The following is a 19,483-nucleotide window of genomic DNA, read 5'->3' on the forward strand; positions in this document are numbered from 1 at the left end:
ATGCACAGTCTAGCCATTGCCACCGGGACAAGGTCTCACCAAACGGCGAGCATCAGATGACGCGGATGCTACGCTACAGGACTGTTTTGCTAGCACAGACTGGAATATGTTCCGGGATTCATCCAATGGCATTGAGGAGTATACCACCTCAGTCATCGGCTTCATTAATAAGTGCATCGACGACGTCGTCCCCACAGTGACCGTACGTGAACTCGTGAACTAATTCGCTAAAATCGAAATAACTTCACATCTTCATTGTAAAGGGTTTTAACACTGTTTCCCATGCTTGTTCAATGAACCATAAACAATTGATGAACATGCACCTGTGGAACGGTCATTATTGTGATGTAACTTGGTAATGTAAACATGTTTATTCATGTAAGACGGATGCATTTTGCCATCTGGGAATCTGTTCAATGTTCCTATTCATGAAATACAGTACCAGTCAACAGTTTGGCCATACCTACTCATTCAAGGATTTTTCTTTATTTGTACTATTTTCTACATTGTAGAATAGTAGTGAAGACATCACAACTAGGAAATAACACATGGAATTATTTAGTAACTAAAAAAAGTGTTAACTTCTTACGGGCAGGTGGGACGGTGTGTCCCATCTCGACAACTTCCGGTGAAATTGCAGAGCACGAAATTCAAATTATATAAATATTTAACATTCATGAAAATACAAGTGTCATAAATCAAAATAAAGCGTAACTTCTTGTTAATCCAGCCACTGTGTCCGATTTCAAAAAGGCTTTATGGCGAAAGCACACCATGCGATTATCTGAGGACAGCACCCCGCATACAAAAGCATAAAAAATGTTCAACCAGGCAGGTACGCCATGAAAGTCTGAAATAGCGATAAAATAAATGCCTTACCTTTGAAGATCTTCTTCTGTTGGCACTCCAAGGTTCCAGCTACATCACAAATGGTCCTTTTGTTCGATTTAAGTCCTTTATATCCCCAAAAACTCAGTTTGCTTGTGCGCTTCATTCAATGATCCATCGGTTTCCCTCCTTCAAAACGCATACAAAATGAATCCCAAACGTTACCAATAAACTTCTCCAAACAAGTCAAACAACATTTATAATGAAACTTCAGGTACCCTAATATGTAAATAAACTATAAAATGTAAGACTGAGAATCGTTATTGTCTTTACCGGAGATAAAGAACGAGCTCTCATCCTCATAAAAACACTACAGCCAAAATGGGAGCCACTTAGAAAAACCTCAAATTTTAGCTAATTTTTCCAAAAACAAGCCTGAAGCTCTTTCTAAAGACTTGACATCTAGTGGAAGCCCTAGGAACTGCAATCTGGGAGGTTTTCGCCTCATAATAAACATGACAGCCATTGGAAACAGTGGTAAGCTGAAATTATTATTTTTTGGGATGGTTTGTCTTCATGGTTTCGCCTGCCATATCAGTTCTGTTATACTCAGATACATTTTAAAAGTTTTAGAAACTTTAGAATGTTTTTTTATCCAAATCTACCAATTATATGCATATCCTAGCTTCCAGGCCTGAGTAACAGGCAGTTTACTTTGGGCACGCTTTTCATCCAGATGTCAAAATACTGCCCCCCCTAGCCCAAAGATGTTAAACAAATCAAAATATATTTGAGATTTGAGATTCTTCAAAGTAGCCACCCTTTGCCGTGATGAGAGCTTTGCGTACTCTTAGCATTCTCTCAACCAGCTTCATGAGGTAGACTGTCTGGAATGCATTTTAATTAACATGTGTGCCGCCTTAGTTATTTGTGGAATTTCTTTCCTTAATGCGTTTGAGCCAAAGTCCATGATTACTTTAAGACATGGTCATGAAAATCCATGAAAATGTCAAGAACTTTGAAAGTTTCTTCAAGTGCAGTCGCAAAAACCATCAAGCGCTATGACGAAACCGACTCATGAGGATCGCCACAGGAAAGGAAGACCCAGAGTTACCTCTGCTGCAGAGGATAAGTTCATTCGAGTTAAATGCATCTCAGATTGCAGCCCAAAGAAATATTTCAGAGTTCAAGTAACAGACACATCTCAACATCAACTGTTCAGACTAGGTCTTCATGGTCGAATTTCTGTATAAGGACACCAATATAGGAAGAGACTTGCTTGTGCCAGGAAACACAAGCAATGGATATTAGACTGGTGGAAATCTGTCCTTTGGTCTGAGTCCAAATTGAGATTTTTGGTTCCATCCTCTGTCTTTGTGAGACGCAGAGTAGGTGAAAGGATGGTATTTGTATGTGTGGTTCCCACCGTGAAGCATGGAGGAGGATGTGTTATGGTGTGGGTGTGCTTTGCTGGTGACACTGATTTATTTAGAATTCAAGGCACACTTAACCAGCATGGCTACCACAGCTTTCTATAGCGATACGCAATCCCATCTTTTTTTGCGCTTAGTCCCACCTATCATTTGTTTTTCAGGACAATGACAGTGACCCAAAACGCACCTCTAGGCTGTGTACGGGCTATTTAATCAAGGAGAGTAATGGAGTGCTGCATCAGATGACCTGACCTCCACAATCACCCAACCTTAACCCAAGTTGGACCGTAGAATGAAGGAAAAGCAGCAAACAGGTGCTCAGCATATGTGGGAACTCCTTCAAGACTGTTGGAAAAGCATTCCTCATGAAGCTAGTTGAGAGAGAGCTTTGCACACTCTTGGAAATCATCAAGGCAAAGGGTGGCTACTTTGAAGAATCTCAAATATAAAATATATTTAGATTTCTTTTAACGCTTTGGTTATTGCATGATTTCATAGTTTTGTCTTCACTATTATTATTTTACAATACAGTAAATATAAATAAACAGCCTGGAATGAGTAGGTGTCCAAATGTTTGACTGGTACTGTATTTACAAACAAAATGAATTATTCTGACAATTGCATTGATGGAGCTACATTCTATCTGCAATATTAAAGCTGATCTACTGCCTGAACATAAAAAAGAACTAACACCAACTCTAACAACTCCAACAAAAATAAATATATGCTATTTGGGATATGCAAAAAAAACACATTTTCAAATCACGCATATTAATATACTCATGTACATGTGTGAAATAGGACAGAATAAGTATCCACCAATTTATTTATTTTAAATGTAACCTGTTAATAGCTCCATATAGAGATAAAGAATGCCAACCTATGGGCACTGCATGACCCCAATGCATTAAAAACCACACCATGTCCGGCTAACTGGCCCGGTCGTGCCAGTTAAGAAAAAAAAGTTACCGTTGGATCCTGTCATAGCCTACAAATAGGACCCACTTTTTTTTTTACCTGACGAGGCCATGAGATCAGGAAAAACTCCAGGCCAAAAAAAAAAACACGTACAAATTTAGCCACACCACTTTTGAATCTGTGGTGACGCCTTTCCTTTAAATACTATAACTAACAAATGTCTAGAGCATAGCTTAACTGTTTTACCCCATCATAACCCAAAATATAAGGTTGCATTACTCCAATTGTTTACAACAGGAACATAAACCATGCATTAGGGCTGACCCCATTTAGTCGACTGGTCGGTTGTTTGGTCGACCGAGATTATTTTTAGTCGAGCAGTGGCAAATATATTATTTTCCTCATGGCACACGAGGCACCTGTCTTTGCGCCTGTCTCAGTGGAATAATCCATTGAGACCGTGCGGATGCCACGGTCTAAGAAAAGTAGGGGTCAGCTGTACAGGGCACGGCTCTCTCCAGATTGTGCGCTCTCCCGCTAATATTCATTGTTTCATTCATTCTTACACCAGGTGTAAGCCTACATTTTACTGTTAATTCCCATAATTTCTAATCTGCAATGTTTATTTGGTTACTGTAAGTTCTGGTAACACATTCAAAATATTATTAGTCGTTTAAAATCATTGTCGGCATTGACACACAGTTTGAAGAAATCACAACCTATGCTACACTTGTGAGAGTTTTTTAAAATTTCATTCCATTTGAGTTTTGTCAATTTATTCATCAACTTTTAGTTTGAAATGCCCCTGTCAATGTTGAGTAAGGACACACACCTGATTACAAATATAGAAGTAGGACTAATCTACCTGGCCTGCGCACAAATGTAGGCTTATAAAATGTGCCCATTTGGGGATGTCTGATTTTAGTATTTCTGATTGTCTTAACTCACCACCGCTAAAGAGATGTGGAGCTTCTCAAAGTCATTTTTTTTATTCACCTCAAACACCAAGTAAAATTTAAGTCTGTGTTTTAGAATCAAAAATATTTAAAGTCGATAACCACTCGGCAAGGAAGGGAGAAATGTAATGTTCTTATCCAGCGGAAACGTCATAAAATACCATATTACTTCTTATCCCTTGCACAAATAGCCTACAGCTGTGTCTGTCCAAAGCTTACTGGTGTGGATAACTCTTGAGGGCCCAGAATATTTTATACAATGTTGCAAGTTTGCTAGTGAGTTTCGGGTTGACCCAGTTGACAGTTGATACAATGTTTCAAGTTTGACTATGCATGGCCTATCGGGATATTTTCTACCTGCAGGCTGCAATGTTATTTGCTGGCTTTATGTAGGCAATTTTTACATAGTTGGCAATAAAAGTTACTTTCCATGTATATAATTTTCTGTGAGATAAAATCATTGTCTGTGTTTAGCGATACAAAGACTATTATAAATAAATTAAATAAATCTGTTCCATGAAAATTTGCGCGTGACAAATCACAACTGGCACGCAGATCGGTAGAAATGGTAAGATAAATTGCTGCTCCAAATGGAAAAGGTTGCCGACAGCTGGTGTAGCCTATTGCCATTAACTTCGGGAGAATAATGGCAGATTCTGCGAAGGCCAGCAGCAGGGGGAGGAGGGTCGGGAACAGTTAAAAAATAAAAATAAAAAAATAAAAAGATTCTGGTTAGGCTGTCACTCCTGCTTGAGTCATTTGTGTGTCTTATTTAATACAACAGTGTGCTTAAAACATCAGACAAGTTAAGTACATACAGTGCATCCAGAAAGTATTCACATCCCTTCACTTTTTCCACATTTTGTTACGTTACAGCCTTATTCTAAAATTGATTAAATCGTTTTTTTCCCTCATCAATCTACACCCAATACCCCATAATGACAAAGCAAAATCAGGTTTTTAGAAAGAAAAAAAAAAGTGAATGTTAACACGTGCCCTTTACTCAGCACTTTGTTGATTACAGCATCAAGTCTTCTTGGTTATGACGCTACAAGCTTGGCCCACCTGTATTTGGGGAGTTTCTCCCCCATTCTTCTCTGCAGATCCTCTCAAGCTCTGTCAGGTTGGATGGGGAACGTCGCTGTACAGCTATTTTCAGGTCTCCAGAGATGTTCGATCGGGTTCAAGTCCGGGCTCTGGCTGGACTTGTCCTGAAGCCACTCCTGCGTTGTCTTGGCTGTGTACTTAGGGTCATTGTCTTGTTGTAAGGTGACCCTTCGCCCCAGTCTGGGGTTCTGGAGAAGGTTTTCATCAAGGATCTCTCTGTACTTTGCTCCGTTCATCTTTCCCTCGATCCTGACTAGTCCTTGCTGCTGAAAATCATCCCCACCTGCTGCTGAAAATCATCCCACAGCAAGATCTGCTGAAACCAGATGCTGCTACTTCATCTGGTTTCCTCCAGATGTGGCACTTGGCATTCAGGCCAAAGAGTTCAATCTTAATTTCTTGTTTCTCCTGATCTGGGAGTTTTTTGGCAAACTCCAAGCAGGCTGTCATGTGCCTTTTTAACTGAGCAGTGACATCCGTCTGGCCACTCTACCATAAAGGCCTCATTGGTGGATTGCTGCAGAGATGTTTGTACTTCTGGAAGTTTATCTCATCTCCACAGAGGAATTCTGGAGCTCTGTCAGAGTGACCTTTGGGTTCTTGGTCACCTCCCTAACCAAGGTCCTTCTCCCCCTGATTGCTCAGTTTGGCCGGGCGGCCTGTTCGAGGAAGTTTTGGTGGTGCCAAACTCATTCCATTTAAGAATGATGAAGGCGACTGTGTTCTTGGGGACCTTCAATGCTGCAGACATTTTTTGGTACCCTTCCCCAGATCGGTGCCTCAACACAATCCTGTCTCTGAGCTCTGCAGACAGTTCCTTCGACCTCATGGCTTGGCTTTTGCTCTGACATGCACTGCCATTTGTGGGACCTTATATAGACAGGTGTGTGCGTTTCCAAATCATGTCCAATGAATTGAATTTACCACAGGTGGACTCCAAGTTGTAGAACAGGGGTGGGCAAACTGAAATTCAACGGAGGGCCGCATTTTTAAAATCAATTTGCTGGGGCCTCCCGGGTCGCACAATGTCTAAGGTACTGCATTGCAGTGCTTGAGGCGTCACTACAGACCCGGGTTCAATCCCAGCCTGTGTCACAGCTGGCTGTAACTGGGAGACGTATGAGGTGGTGCACAATTGGCCCAGCGACGTCCGGCTTAGGAAATGTTTTGGCAGGCTGAGATTTCCTTGTCCCATTGTGATCCAGCGACTTCTGTGGTGGGCCGGGCGCATGCACGCTGACATGGTTGCCAGGTGTGCTGTGTTTCCTCCGACACATTGGTGCAGCTGGTTTCCGCATTAAGCAAGCATTGTGTCAAGAAGCAAGTGCGGCTTGGCTGGGTCGTGTTTTCCGGGGACGTTTGTCTCTCCCAAGTCCAAACGGGAGTTGCAGCGATGGGACAAGACTGAAACTATCAATTTGGATTCCACGAAATTGGGGAGAAAAAAGGGGTTACATTTTTATGTCTCGCGGGCTAGATTGGAGTGCCCGACGGGCTTGATACGGCCAACGGGCTGTACTTTGCCCCCCTTGTTGTAGAAACATCTCAAGGATGGTCAATGGAAACAGGATGCACCTGAGCTCAATTTTGAGTCTCCTAGGAAAGGGTCTGAATACTTATGTAAATAATGTTTTTTTGTTTTTGTAAATACATGTGCAAAAAAAATCTACAAACCTGTTTTCACTTTGTCATTATGGGGTATTGTTTGTAGATTGGAGTTGCTCATTGGTTTTTGGAAATAGTGGGGTGCCTGGCTGGCTACTTTACTTTTTCTATACAGCCCCGAAATCCTTATTTATTGGTGGTAAGACTGACCTGTGAACGTTGGTGTTTTCCGTATCAGAATGTACAGTCGTGGCCAAAAGTTTTGAGAATGACATTCATTTTCACAAAGTCTGCTGCCTCAGTTCGTATGATGGTAATTTGCATATACTCCAGAATGTTTTGAAGAGTGATCAGATGAATTGCAATTAATTGCAAAGTCCCTCTTTGCCATGCAAATGAACTAAATCCCCAATAAACATTTCCACTGCATTTCAGCCCTGCCACAAAAGGACCAGCTGACATCATGTCAGTGATTCTCTCGTTAACACAGGTGTAAGTGTTGATGAGGACAAGGCTGGAGATCACTCTGTCATGCTGATTGAGTTCGAATAACAGACTGGAAGCTTCAAAAGGAGGGTGGTGCATGGAATCATTGTTCTTCCTCTGTCAACCATGGTTACCTGCAAGGGAACACGTGCCGTCATCATTACTTGGCACAAAAAGGGCTTCACAGGCAAGGATTTTGCTGCCAGTAAGATTGCACCTAAATCAACCATTTATTTGATCATCAAGAACTTCAAGCAGAGCGGTTTCCATTGTTGTGAAGAAGGCTTCAGGGCGCCCAAGAAAGTCCAGCAAGCCCCAGGACCATCTCCAAATGTTGATTCAGCTGCGGTATCGGGGTACCACCAGTACAGAGCTTGCTCAGGAATGGCAGCAGGCAGGTGTGAGTGCATCTGCAGGCAGGTGTGAGTGCATCTGCAGGCAGGTGTGAGTGCATCTGCAGGCAGGTGTGAGTGCATCTGCAGGCAGGTGTGAGTGCATCTGCACGCACAGTGAAGTGGAGACTTTTGGAGGATGGCCTGGTGTCAAGAAGGGCAGCGAAGCCACTTCTCTCCAGGAAAAACATCAGGGACAGACTGATATTCTGCAAACGGTACAGGGATTGGACTGCTGAGGACTGGGGAAAATAATTTTCTCTGAATCCCCTTTCCGATTGTTTGGGGCATCCGGAGAAAAGCTTGTCCGACGAAGACAAGGTGGGTGCTACCATCAGTCCTGTGTCATGCCTGAGACCATTCATGTGTGGGGTGGCTTCTCAGCCAAGGGAGTGGGCTCACTCACAATTGTGCCTAAGAACACAGCCATGAATAAAGAATGGTACCAACACATCCTCCGAGAGCAACTTCTCCCAACCATCCAGGAACAGTTTGGTGATGAACAATGCCTTTTCCAGCATGATGGAGCACCTTGCCATAAGGCAAAAGTGATAACTAAGTGACTCAGGGAACAAAACATTGATATTTTGGGTCCATGGTCAGGAAACTCCCCAGACCATAATCCCATTGAGAACTTGTGGTCAATCCTCAAGAGCCGGGTGTACAAACAAAACCCCACAAATTGTGACAAACTCCAAGCATTGGTTATGCAAGAATGGGCTGCCATCAGTCAGCATGTGGCCCAGAAGTTAATTGACAGCATGCCAGGGCGGAAAAAGAAGGGTCAACACTGCAAATATTGACATTGCATCAACTTCATGTAATTGTCAATAAAAGCCTTTGACTCTTATGAAATGTTTGTTATTATACTTCAGTATTCCATAGTAATATCTGACAAAAATATCTAAAGACACTGAAGCAGCAGACTCTGGAAATTAATATTTGTATCATTCTCAAAACTTTTGGCCACGACTGTACTTTTTGCCTTTTTAGTTTCACTAAATTCATTAGGATTTGGATTTGGATTTGGATTTGTACCACTGCCTTATAAGGCATCCACATGCTTCCCAAACAACAGTTCAGAAGAGTTTGTGCATATATTTGGATATTTTGTGACATTTTGATAATTCTTTACTTTGGTGAGTTTTTCCGGCTGTTCGGGCAAACATGTTTTTTTTTCTAGAGGCAAACCGAATTTCGGAGCCGAAGTCTATGCCCCTTCGTCAGTGATTGGTCAACTCTAGGGATTCTTCAATAAAGTCTTTGTTGTAATCCAATGCGAGACGACTCATTTTCATGCACATTTTTTCATTAACAAATACTGCACCAAACAGATTTTACATCTTAGATGTAAAATTGCACGACTCTGCAAAAACGTAAAAAATAATGACATTTCTTGAGTTACTTTAGATTAATTCTGACTATTTTTGAGGAAGTGTATACTGGCCATGGCATCTCAAAATGGACAAACAGTATTGCCGCTTTCTTCTAGTTTTTCAAGTGAAGGTCTTTTAAGGGAGTATGTGTGCACACTCATTAGGCTAAGCCACAGCCGAACTGAAGCATGCTGATGACTTTACTTTGCCTTTGTCCCTGTAACAACAACTGACATCCCATTTTCTCTCTCTCACAGATTGGGAGCATGCCATACGGATTGGAGTCCTGGACTGTGCTCAAGAGAATAACTTTGACATCTGCAAGGAGTTTGGCATTCACTTCTACCCCACCTTCAGAGTATGTGCCAGCCAAGATTTGAATCATGTAGGCTCCTAATATGCCACTATTGTTTTACAGTTCTGCCGCTTGTTCTTTTCTCCCTCAGTACTTTAAAGCACGTGGCCCCACATTTGATGTTGGAAAAACATACAGAGGTAAGATGTTGGTACTTGTAGGTGCATTTCGGGATTGTTTTTGGAACAAAATAAGTAGTTTTGATTTGGATGAACTTAAATGTTCACGATATTGTTTGTCTGACAAGGTTATGCAGTTTGTAAATGTTGTGCCATACTGCCAAATGTAGACAGACCCGTACCACCGCTGCATTCTAGAATAATATATCCATCTCAAGACAGTTGTTTTCATATTCGACATTCTCCTGAAGTTGTTTCCATAAAGACCTACTGTTAGGGCTGGGATTTATGCCCTAGGAGTTACCCTCTGCAGGTACCAGGCTGCTTCCGGGACTTTCAATAAAGCTGTGACCAGTCGGAATACAACGGGACTACTGAATAAGTTCAGGCTTTCTAGGTCCGTATGCTACAAATCTTCCCAAGATTTATGAATGAGTGGTAACAGGTGTAGGATCTGTACCAACCCTGTTTTTGGTACCGGCTCTTGTTTCACTGATTCGCAATCTCTAGTTCGACTGTAAATTGCGGTGAACCCTGCTTGCAGCGCCAACTGTTAGGTTCTAAATAAACAGAGTAAAAAAAACTCACGGACGCTTAGTAAAGCTCAAACCAAGTTTATTCACCCACTGGGTCATACAGCTGCACAAGACAAAGAACATATTCACATAAGTTCTGGTTTGTAAACCCTTTCTCCTATGCTGAGTCTCCTCCTACACATCTGAAAAGCCAATACATCTCTGTTGCTTGACAGAACCTTAGTGATATCTGTTCTTCCTCACGTCATCTGACCTGACCTCTGCCCAAATTCCTTACTCCTCCCTATAAGATCCCTGATGTCTAACAATAACATATTCTGACAGAATGTAAATGTTCTACATTACCCTCTCTCCCTCTGTCATGAATTTTTATTTTATTTTTTATTTTACCTTTATTTTACTAGGCAAGTCAGTTAAGAACAAATTCTTATTTTCAATGACGGCCTAGGAACAGTGGGTTAACTGCCTGTTCAAGGGCTGAGAATATGAGAATGAGAATATTTCATATTTTAAAGTTAATAAGTCAGAACCCAGCAGCGCAAACCAGATGGGATGGCGTATCGCTGCAGAATGCTGTGGTAGTCATGCTGGTTAAGTGTACCTTGAATTCTAAATAAATCACAGACAGTGTCACCAGCAAAGCACCATCACACCTCCTCCATGCTTCATAGTGGGAACCACACATGCAGAGATCATCCATTCACCTACTCTGCATCTCATAAAGAAATGGTGGTTGGAACCAAAAATCTCAAATTTGGACTCATTAGACCAAATTACAGATTTCCACCGGTCTAATGTCCATTGCTCGTGTTTCTTGGCCCAAGCAAGTCTCTTATTCTTATTGGTCCTTTAGTAGTGGTTTCTTTGCAGCAATTCGACCATGAAGGCCTGATTCACTTAATTATGCCAATGTGCTTTCATTAATTGAAAACCCTAAATCTATTTTCTGAGAATTTGTAAGATTCTTGTTTGCATAAAATAGATGGAGATCAGTCTTTTTAATAATAGGTAACATAATTTATTCTCGGAGCGCGCTGCCACGAGCAACAGTTTATATACAGATCATGAAGTCATTTCATTGCTTTAACAGAATCCCCTCCTCTCGACTGGGACAAAGTGAGGTGAAAAGTTCATTCTAACTTACTAACACACTCCCAGGTAACTTTTGACCCCTCAACATTATCGATCACCACTGAGCTGACCGTTCTAATTAACAGAAAAGACAGTGAGTGCATTCCTAGGTTATCTAAAAACCACAGAGCTAAGTTTCTGTAGGTTCAACCATAGGTTAACGACCTTATCTGTTTTTACAGTCCCCAACCCATTAGTTTCTTCCTAGTTGCAATGGTGTTCATTAACTTGAATTACTCCTTGTCCGTGTCACACAATCCCTTCTTATGAACTCATATTGTTAATCAGATATAATAAAACAGAGTATAAGTTTTACTTAGTTACAGTTCCATTTTTAAAATGATTTGTTCAGTCATTTAATCATAATTTTACCAACAAATATAGACTTGGTCTTTTACCAAATAGGGCCAATATCATAGTGCTTGTGATGGTTTTTGCTACTGCACTTGAAGAAACTTTCAAAGTTCTTGAAATTTTCCAGATTGCCATAATATGGACTTGGTCTTTTACCAAATAGGGCTATCTTCTATATACCACCCTTACCTTGTCACACCACAACTGATTGACTCAAAAGCATTAAGAAGGAAAGAAATTCCACAAATGAGCTTTTAAGAAGGCACACCTGTTAATTGAGTTGCATTCCAGGTGACTACCTCATGAATCCTGGCTGAGAGAATGCCAAGAGTGTGCAAAGCTGTCATCAAGGCAAAGGGTGGCTACTTTGAAGAATCTCAAATATAATTCTGGAGGGAATTGTTAAACCCTTTTACTACTTGATTCCTTATGTTTTATTTCAAGGGGTTGATGTCTTCACTGTCACTCTACATTGTAGAAAATAGTAAAAATAAAGAAAAACCCTTGAATGTGTAGGTGTGTCCAAACCTTTGACTGGTACTGTACATAAAGAAACATATGCACACAGTACAGTACTTCTCATTTCCCACTCTGGGATAATGTGATGGGCTTTCACTGTTAAAAGTAGCTCCCTGTAGCCCTGGAGGGTCCATCCATCTGTAGTAAGTTGCCAATTAATTGACAACTTCAGCTTTAGCTTGCTTATATAAACAGGGTGCTTGCTACCTGTTTGCTGAAATGGGTGCAAGAGGGCGATGTTTGTAACGTGGCTCGAGCACTTTTCTTCTCCACCGAGAATCGGCGCATATTACGCGGCTATAAACATACTTATCGGTCTTCTAAATTATTTGGCCCGGTCAAAGTCTGTTGCAAAGGGCTGCTTGAATGCAGAGGGGAGACAAAGTTGTTTGGTAGGAATACTGGGGTGATCTTGGTATAAATGTGTCAACATGTTTTAGATGTTGGCAGCTGCATAGGCTATTCTCTCTCTGTTTGTCACTGTTGTAAACCACTGGGGAGCCTAAATGTTCACAAACTGGAGATTTAGACGATGGAGAATCCTCCTGGTTTATTGACCTAACCACTCGCCATCGTACAGAAATAGTTCCTTGCTGCACCTTTAAGGTATACATTTTTATTACAACTTGCGCGTAGGCTCTAGTTTTAACGGAATAGCCTGAAATGTTTTTTAAAGCTGATATTTACTCAAGAAGCCAAGAGGCCTCGGTTTTATTTTATATAATTAAAAAAAATGTATTCATTCAGGTTTAGTGTGGACCGAACCGAGGTCCCCGTACCGAACGGTTCGGTACAAGTATGTGTACCATTTTAATAATAATAATTTTTATTTTTGGGTGAAATGAATAGCTGACTGAGGACAGGAAGGCCAGGCATTCGTGCGGTTGATTCCGTTTCGGCCGTAACATGGTCTCTTAACATGAAACTTTTGTACTCCTTGCTGAAACAAGCAAATGAGTGATTCTGTCGCCTAGGCAATGCCCACCACAATGCAGCAGCAGCAGCACACATGGAAGTATAATTAATAGAATAGGCTTGGAACATCTAACCCTGGCAATTTGACTGGAAAACTCAGGTTCCCGACTAGAGGGACTACAGCTACAACCGGAAGTGACGTAGCAGAATTTACAGGAGAATTTACACAGCAAGTTATGAGACTTGGGTTAAGAAAAGGGTTAGGGTTCGCTAAAATGCTCTCCTAACCTGCTACGAAAAGTAACTTTCGGTCGTAGCTGTACTCTCTCTAGTCACAACCCTAATCTCATGGGTACACTTGGAATGGCTGCCCGGTATTGTGATGCAATCATTTTCACGGTAATATAGCATATTCATTCAAATTTTGTTACATACAATGGGGCAAAAAAGTATTTAGTCAGCCACCAATTGTGCAAGTTCTCCCACTTAAAAAGATGAGAGGCCTGTAATTTTCATCATAGCTACACTTCAACTATGACAGACAAAATGAGACAAAAAAAAAGACAGACAAAAAACTATCCAGAAAATCACATTGTAGGATTTTTAATGAATTTATTAGCAAATTATGGTGGAAAATAAGTATTTGGTCAATAACAAAAGTTGATCTCAACACTTTGTTATATACCCTTTGTTGGCAATGACAGAGGTCAAACGTTTTCTGTAAGTCTTCACAAGGTTTTCACACACTGTTGCTGGTATGGTGCCAGTGGCGAATTTGCCAATCTTGGTGTTCTCTGGCAAATGCCAAACATCCTGCACAGTGTTGGGCTGTAAGCACAACCCCCACCTGTGGATGTCGGGCCCTTATACCACCCTCATGGAGTCTGTTTCTGACCGTTTGAGCAGACACATGCACATTTTGTGCTCTGCTGGAGGTCATTTTGCAGGGCTCTGGCAGTGCTCCTCCTTGCACAAAGGCGCAGGTAGCGGTCCTGCTGCTGGGTTGTTGGCCTCCTCCACGTCTCCTGATGTACTGGCCTGTCTCCTGGTGGCGCCTCCATGCTCTGGACACTACGCTGACAGACACAGCAAACCTTCTTGCCACAGCTCGCATTGATGTGCCATCCTGGATGAGCTGCACTACCTGAGCCACTTGTGTGGGTTGTAGACTCCGTCTCATGCTACCACTAGAGTGAAAGCACCGCCAGCATTCAAAAGTGACCAAAACATCAGCCAGGAAGCATAGGAACTGAGAAGTGGTCTGTGGTTATCATCTGCAGAACCACTCCTTTATTGGGGGTGTCTTGCTAATTGCCTATAATTTCCACCTGTTGTCTATTCCATTTGCACAACAGCATGTGAAATTTATTGTCAATCAGTGTTGCTTCCTAAGTGGACAGTTTGATTTCACAGAAGTGTGATTGACTTGGAGTTACATTGTGTTGTTTAAGTGTTCCCTTTATTTTTTTGAGCTAAATATATATATATATATATATATGGAACAATAAAGTTTTCCCCACAAAAAGGCTTTATTACAGACAGAAATACTCCTCAGCGTAATTTTTTGTGTGCATATGGAACATTTCTGGGATCTTTTATTTGATCTCATTAAACATAGGACCAACACTTTACATGTTGGATTCATCTGAACAGAACAGTCAATGTTCTGGAATGAGCAGGTAGGTGTTTGTAATGTTTGAATTGTTACAAGGTTTAATGTTTGATTTGTTACATTAAATAATTCCATAATGTAATGAAGAAATTATAGCAATCATCTGTTTGTGCCCAGTAAGAAGCTGCTAGCCATTAGCTGTTGACAGCTGAGAACTGCTAGCTAACTGGCAAGCACAAAAACAGTCGTCAACTTCGGGAGTACAGACCCCCAGAAATCGTCTTGTTGCCCTCTAGTGGTGAAAACAAAAAAACAATTGCACAGTCAGAGGAGAATAATTATTGTGAATAATGAAGGATTTTAATGTTTTTAAATAGAGGCATATTAACACAAAATAAATGTGACACAGTATGTAAAAAAAATAAAAATAATTAAAACTCAATGCTGGAAGAGAATGTGGAATTATTGGTCGAAATTGTAAGATAAATTGGCACTCCAAATTGGAAAGGTTGCCGACCGTTGGTGTAGCCTACCACCAGCAACTTCAGGAGCTTAATGGCAGATTCTGCAAAGGCAAGCAGCAGTGGGAGGAGGTGGTTCGGGATTTTTTTTTCTTCTGGTTAGGCTATCTTGATCTATTGCTCCTGCTTGAGTCATTTGTATGTCTTTATTTAATCCAACAGTGTGCTTAAAACATCAGACAAGTTCAGTACATACAGTGCATCCGGAAAGTATTCAGACCCCTTTACTTTTTCCACATTTTGTTACATTACAGCCTTATTCTAAAATGGATTTAAGTGTTTTTTTCCCTCTCCAATCTACACACAAAAATAGGCTCATAGTGAGAAAGCGTAAAGTACATAGGTATTCAGAGACTCGAAATTGCGCTCAGGTGCATCCTGTTGATGATGACCATGAGGTCGAAGTAATTTTCCGTAGAGCTCTGTGACAAGATTGGGTCGAGGCACAGATCTGGGGAAGGGTACAAAAACATTTCTGCAGCATAGAAGGTCCCCAAGAACACTGGCCTCCATCATTCTTAAACGGAAGGAGTTTGGAACAAATCGGGTGAGAAGGGCACTGATAAGGGAGGTGACCAAGAACCTGATGGTCACTCTGACAGAGCGCCAGAAAAATGGAAATGGGAGAACCTTCCAGAAGGACAACCATCTCTGCAGCGCTCTGCCAATCAGGCCTTTATGGTAGACAGAAGCCAGACAGAAGCCACTCCTCAGTAAAAGGCACGTGGCTTAGAGTTTGCCAAAAGACCCTCAGACCATGAGAAACAAGATTCTCTGGTCTCATGAAACCAATTGAATTCCGTGGCCAAGTGGCAAATTCTCCTCCGCTCTATGGGACTCACAATCATGGCCGGTTGGGAATTGAACCAGGATCTGTGGTGACGCCTCTAGCACTGACAGAGATGCAGTGCCTTAGACCACTGTGCCATTTGGGAGCCCAAGTTCTGATGCTGCTGATGGTCATTAGTAGCCTACCAAACTTGCTAACTGCCTGGTACTCAGCACTCTATTATCCTTCTAATCACTGACATCAATGCAAATATAATCAAACCGATTCAAACACTTCATGAGAGTCCATGAGCTCATGTTGCACAACATTTCTTTAGGCTAGTCAATTGCGCAAGAAAACAGTGATGGCCTCTTAAAAAGATAAGCATTGTGACAGAAAATTACAAGTTTAGAAAGGTTGATGAGTACTCTCATCTGTGTCTGTGGTTCGAGTTGGGCCTGTGTGGTTTGAGCTGACAATTGATTGACTTGATGATAAAAACCTACAGCTGGTAGAGAGGAGTAGAACAAAGGCCTCAATGGTTCTTAGACATCCTGGCATCTGGTAAATTAGGCCAGGGTCGGGGTTAAGACAATGCCAGGTACAGATCAAGAAGTCCAGTGTGGCTTATGATGCCCCTTGATCTGCATGACAAAGCATTTTAGTCGTCCTATATAAGATTTTCATTATTAGTTAGGCTCTCTGCCGAACAGTCAAGACTGTTGGGCTGACGGTTTCATTATTGCAATATTAAATAAGTATGATTGTTTGAAGAAATTAAGTATTTCTCAGTACTAAATTTCCACGACAGGATCCAATCAGCTTTCTATTGGCTAGGCCTACTATATTAATTTCATGACTTTCCTAATGTTAAGCACATTGCTTGTCTTTACAACAGGAGTATAGCCCACCTGGCTGGCATGACATTTAACGACAGAAAAAGTGTCCTCCATTTAAGTGCATAGATGACATGTATTTTTTCCCATTGCCCCTGTTTTGAGACGGGTGCATGATAATGGTCCATTCTAAATCAAAACAAAGTTTATATAAAGACCAGATTAAATCAAGAGTAGTCTGATGGGTGACTTAGCTTATCACTTGTGAATTATGTTTTGTCACTTGTGAATGATGCCCAGCGTAAGGCAAGAAACAAGGACTTTTTTTGAATCATAGTTGCACACCTCATGGAGGCATGCCTATAGGCGTATATGTTTTGATGAGGTTTGTATCACAACTAAAGTGGACAAATAACTTCTTCAAATTAAGCAAATTAATCCTCTTTACGATGGGTGTAGAGCCTAACTGGCATATAATAAAAGCATTACATGCATAATCGCATTTGAGGTCACTTTTGATAATGGTATTTCAAATCAAAGTTTGTCACGTGCGCTGAATACAACCTTACAGTGAAATGCTTACTTACAGGCTCTAACCAATAGTGCAAAGAAGGTATTTGGTGAACAATAGGTAGGTAAAGAAATAAAACAACAGTAAAAAGACAGGCTTTATACAGTAGGCTATAAAAGTAGTGAGGCTACATACAGACACCGGTTAGTCAGGCTGATTGAGGTAGTATGTAGATATGGTTAAAGTGACTATGCATATATGATGAACAGAGAGTAGCAGTAGCGTAAAAGAGGGGTTGGCGGGACACAATGCAGATAGCCCGGTTAGCCACTGTGCAGGAGCACTGGTTGGTCGGCCCAATTGAGGTAGTATGTACATGAATGTATAGTTAAAGTGACGATGCATATATGATAAACAGAGTAGTAGGGGGGGGGGGGGGGGGGTTCTATCGCATCCCAAAACAGTCCCAGACTGTTTGGTGTATTTGTTTCTAGCCAAGAATAGAATAGGTCAACTTTTGTACTATGGTGGATAATATATTGAGATAGGCTGGAGGCTTTTGCTGTTCGTTCGGCCTACTCATCTTGTTGGCTGACGAAAAGTAAAAGTGGACAGTCCTCTATCTTCAAAATGCAATCGGAATTGGATAAGGAAGCGTGCAGTTGCGTCCCCGATGTGTCTGTCTTCACTTGTAGCCTTTGAGAAATACCGGTCACGTGAGAGAGAGCCATGTGGGGGAGAGGTGCTTCAGAGCGCGCAGCACTCAAGGAGAAGGGCACAACGGCCACTGGTCGCGAAAGGCATGGATTTTTTTAGGGTGCATTATGGCCGCACAAATGGGATGCCGCGGAGAAATTCAAGACATTATCAAGTGCTTGTCAAATTGTGAATGACTGAAGTGTGTACAGCTGCGCAAAATACAAAGCAGAGCTCATACTTTTTCAAGCAACTTGAAATCGGAAAGTGCCTTTCCCAAACTGTTGCCACAAAGTTGGAAGCACAGAACCATCTAGACTGTCATTGTATGCTGTAACATTAATATTTCCCTTCACTAGAACTAAGGAGCCTATCCTGACCATGAAAAACATCCCCAGACCATTATTCCTCCTCCACCAAACTTTACAGTCGGCACTATGTATTCAAGCAGGTAGCGTTCTCCTGGCATCTGCCAAACCCAGATTCAGCCGTTCAACTGCAAGATGGTAAACATGATTCATCACTCTTGAGAGCCCGTTTCCACTGCTTCAGAGTCCAATGGCAGTGAGCTTTACAGCACTCCAGCTGACGCTTGGCATTGCGCATGGTGATCTTAGGCTTGTGTGTGGCTGCTCGGCCATGGAAACCCATGTGGTGACGTTGTTTCCAGAGACTCTTTTTATGCGCTTTAGCACTCTGTGATAACGTTATGTGAGCTTGTGTGGCCTACCACTTTGCGGCTGAGCCGTTGTTGCTCATAGAGTTTTCCACTTCATAATAACAGCACTTACAGTTGTCCGGAGCAGCTCTAGCAGGACAGAAATTTGACGAACTGACTTATTGGGAAGGTGGCATCCTATGATGGTGCCATGTTGAAAGTCACTGAGCTCTTCAGTAAGAGCATTCTACTGCCAATGTTTACCTATGGAGATTGCATGGCTGTGTGCTTGATTGTATACACCTGTCAGCAACGGGTGTGGCTGAAATAGCCAAATCTACAAATTTGATAGTTTGTCCACATACTTATGGTCATGTAGAGTGTGTGTGTATATATATATACATTTTGAACGGTTATTACGGTGATCGCGGTCATATGGCTGGCCAATTACCGTCATCCAAAGAATTCCATGACCTTTCACAGCTCTGCCTACTGTGTTCTCTCCTGTATAAAGGACCAGAGTGTGTGCAGATGTCAACCTCTCATCTAGAGCTGGGACATTAAACCTGAAAATGAAGATTGTTGTAAAACAATGCATCTCAACAGTAATGTCTGTTCGTTATGTTGATTCCTGCTATGAAAGTAACTGGCTGTCCCCGTTTCACTAGCAGCTGCTGTGTGAGCGTGCCACTCTCCCTCCCTCTCCCCACTGTGCCCACAAAGCAGGGAGAGATGCATTCTGAGGAGCACAAGCATATGGCCGTTGCTCAAAATGCAATTGCTGTAAAATAGTTTTCAAAGCAACTATGATTGTTTTAGTTACAGAGGGGAGGGTCACACATTTCTGTGA

The 19,483-nt window shown here is 41.7% G+C and overlaps 1 protein-coding gene across 1 annotated transcript in view; it reads left to right on the forward strand.

The window, feature by feature from the left end:
* Positions 1-19,483, forward strand: part of qsox2 (quiescin Q6 sulfhydryl oxidase 2) — a 57,649-nt gene that overhangs the window by 24,132 nt on the left and 14,034 nt on the right. Inside the window, exons 2-3 of the mRNA XM_021606671.2 lie at positions 9,359-9,459; positions 9,548-9,596. Coding sequence (XP_021462346.2) covers positions 9,359-9,459; positions 9,548-9,596 — 150 coding nt within the window. The remainder of the gene's footprint in view (positions 1-9,358; positions 9,460-9,547; positions 9,597-19,483) is intronic.

Source organism: Oncorhynchus mykiss, chromosome 6, assembly GCF_013265735.2.
Source record: "Oncorhynchus mykiss isolate Arlee chromosome 6, USDA_OmykA_1.1, whole genome shotgun sequence".
Lineage (NCBI taxonomy): Eukaryota > Metazoa > Chordata > Actinopteri > Salmoniformes > Salmonidae > Oncorhynchus > Oncorhynchus mykiss.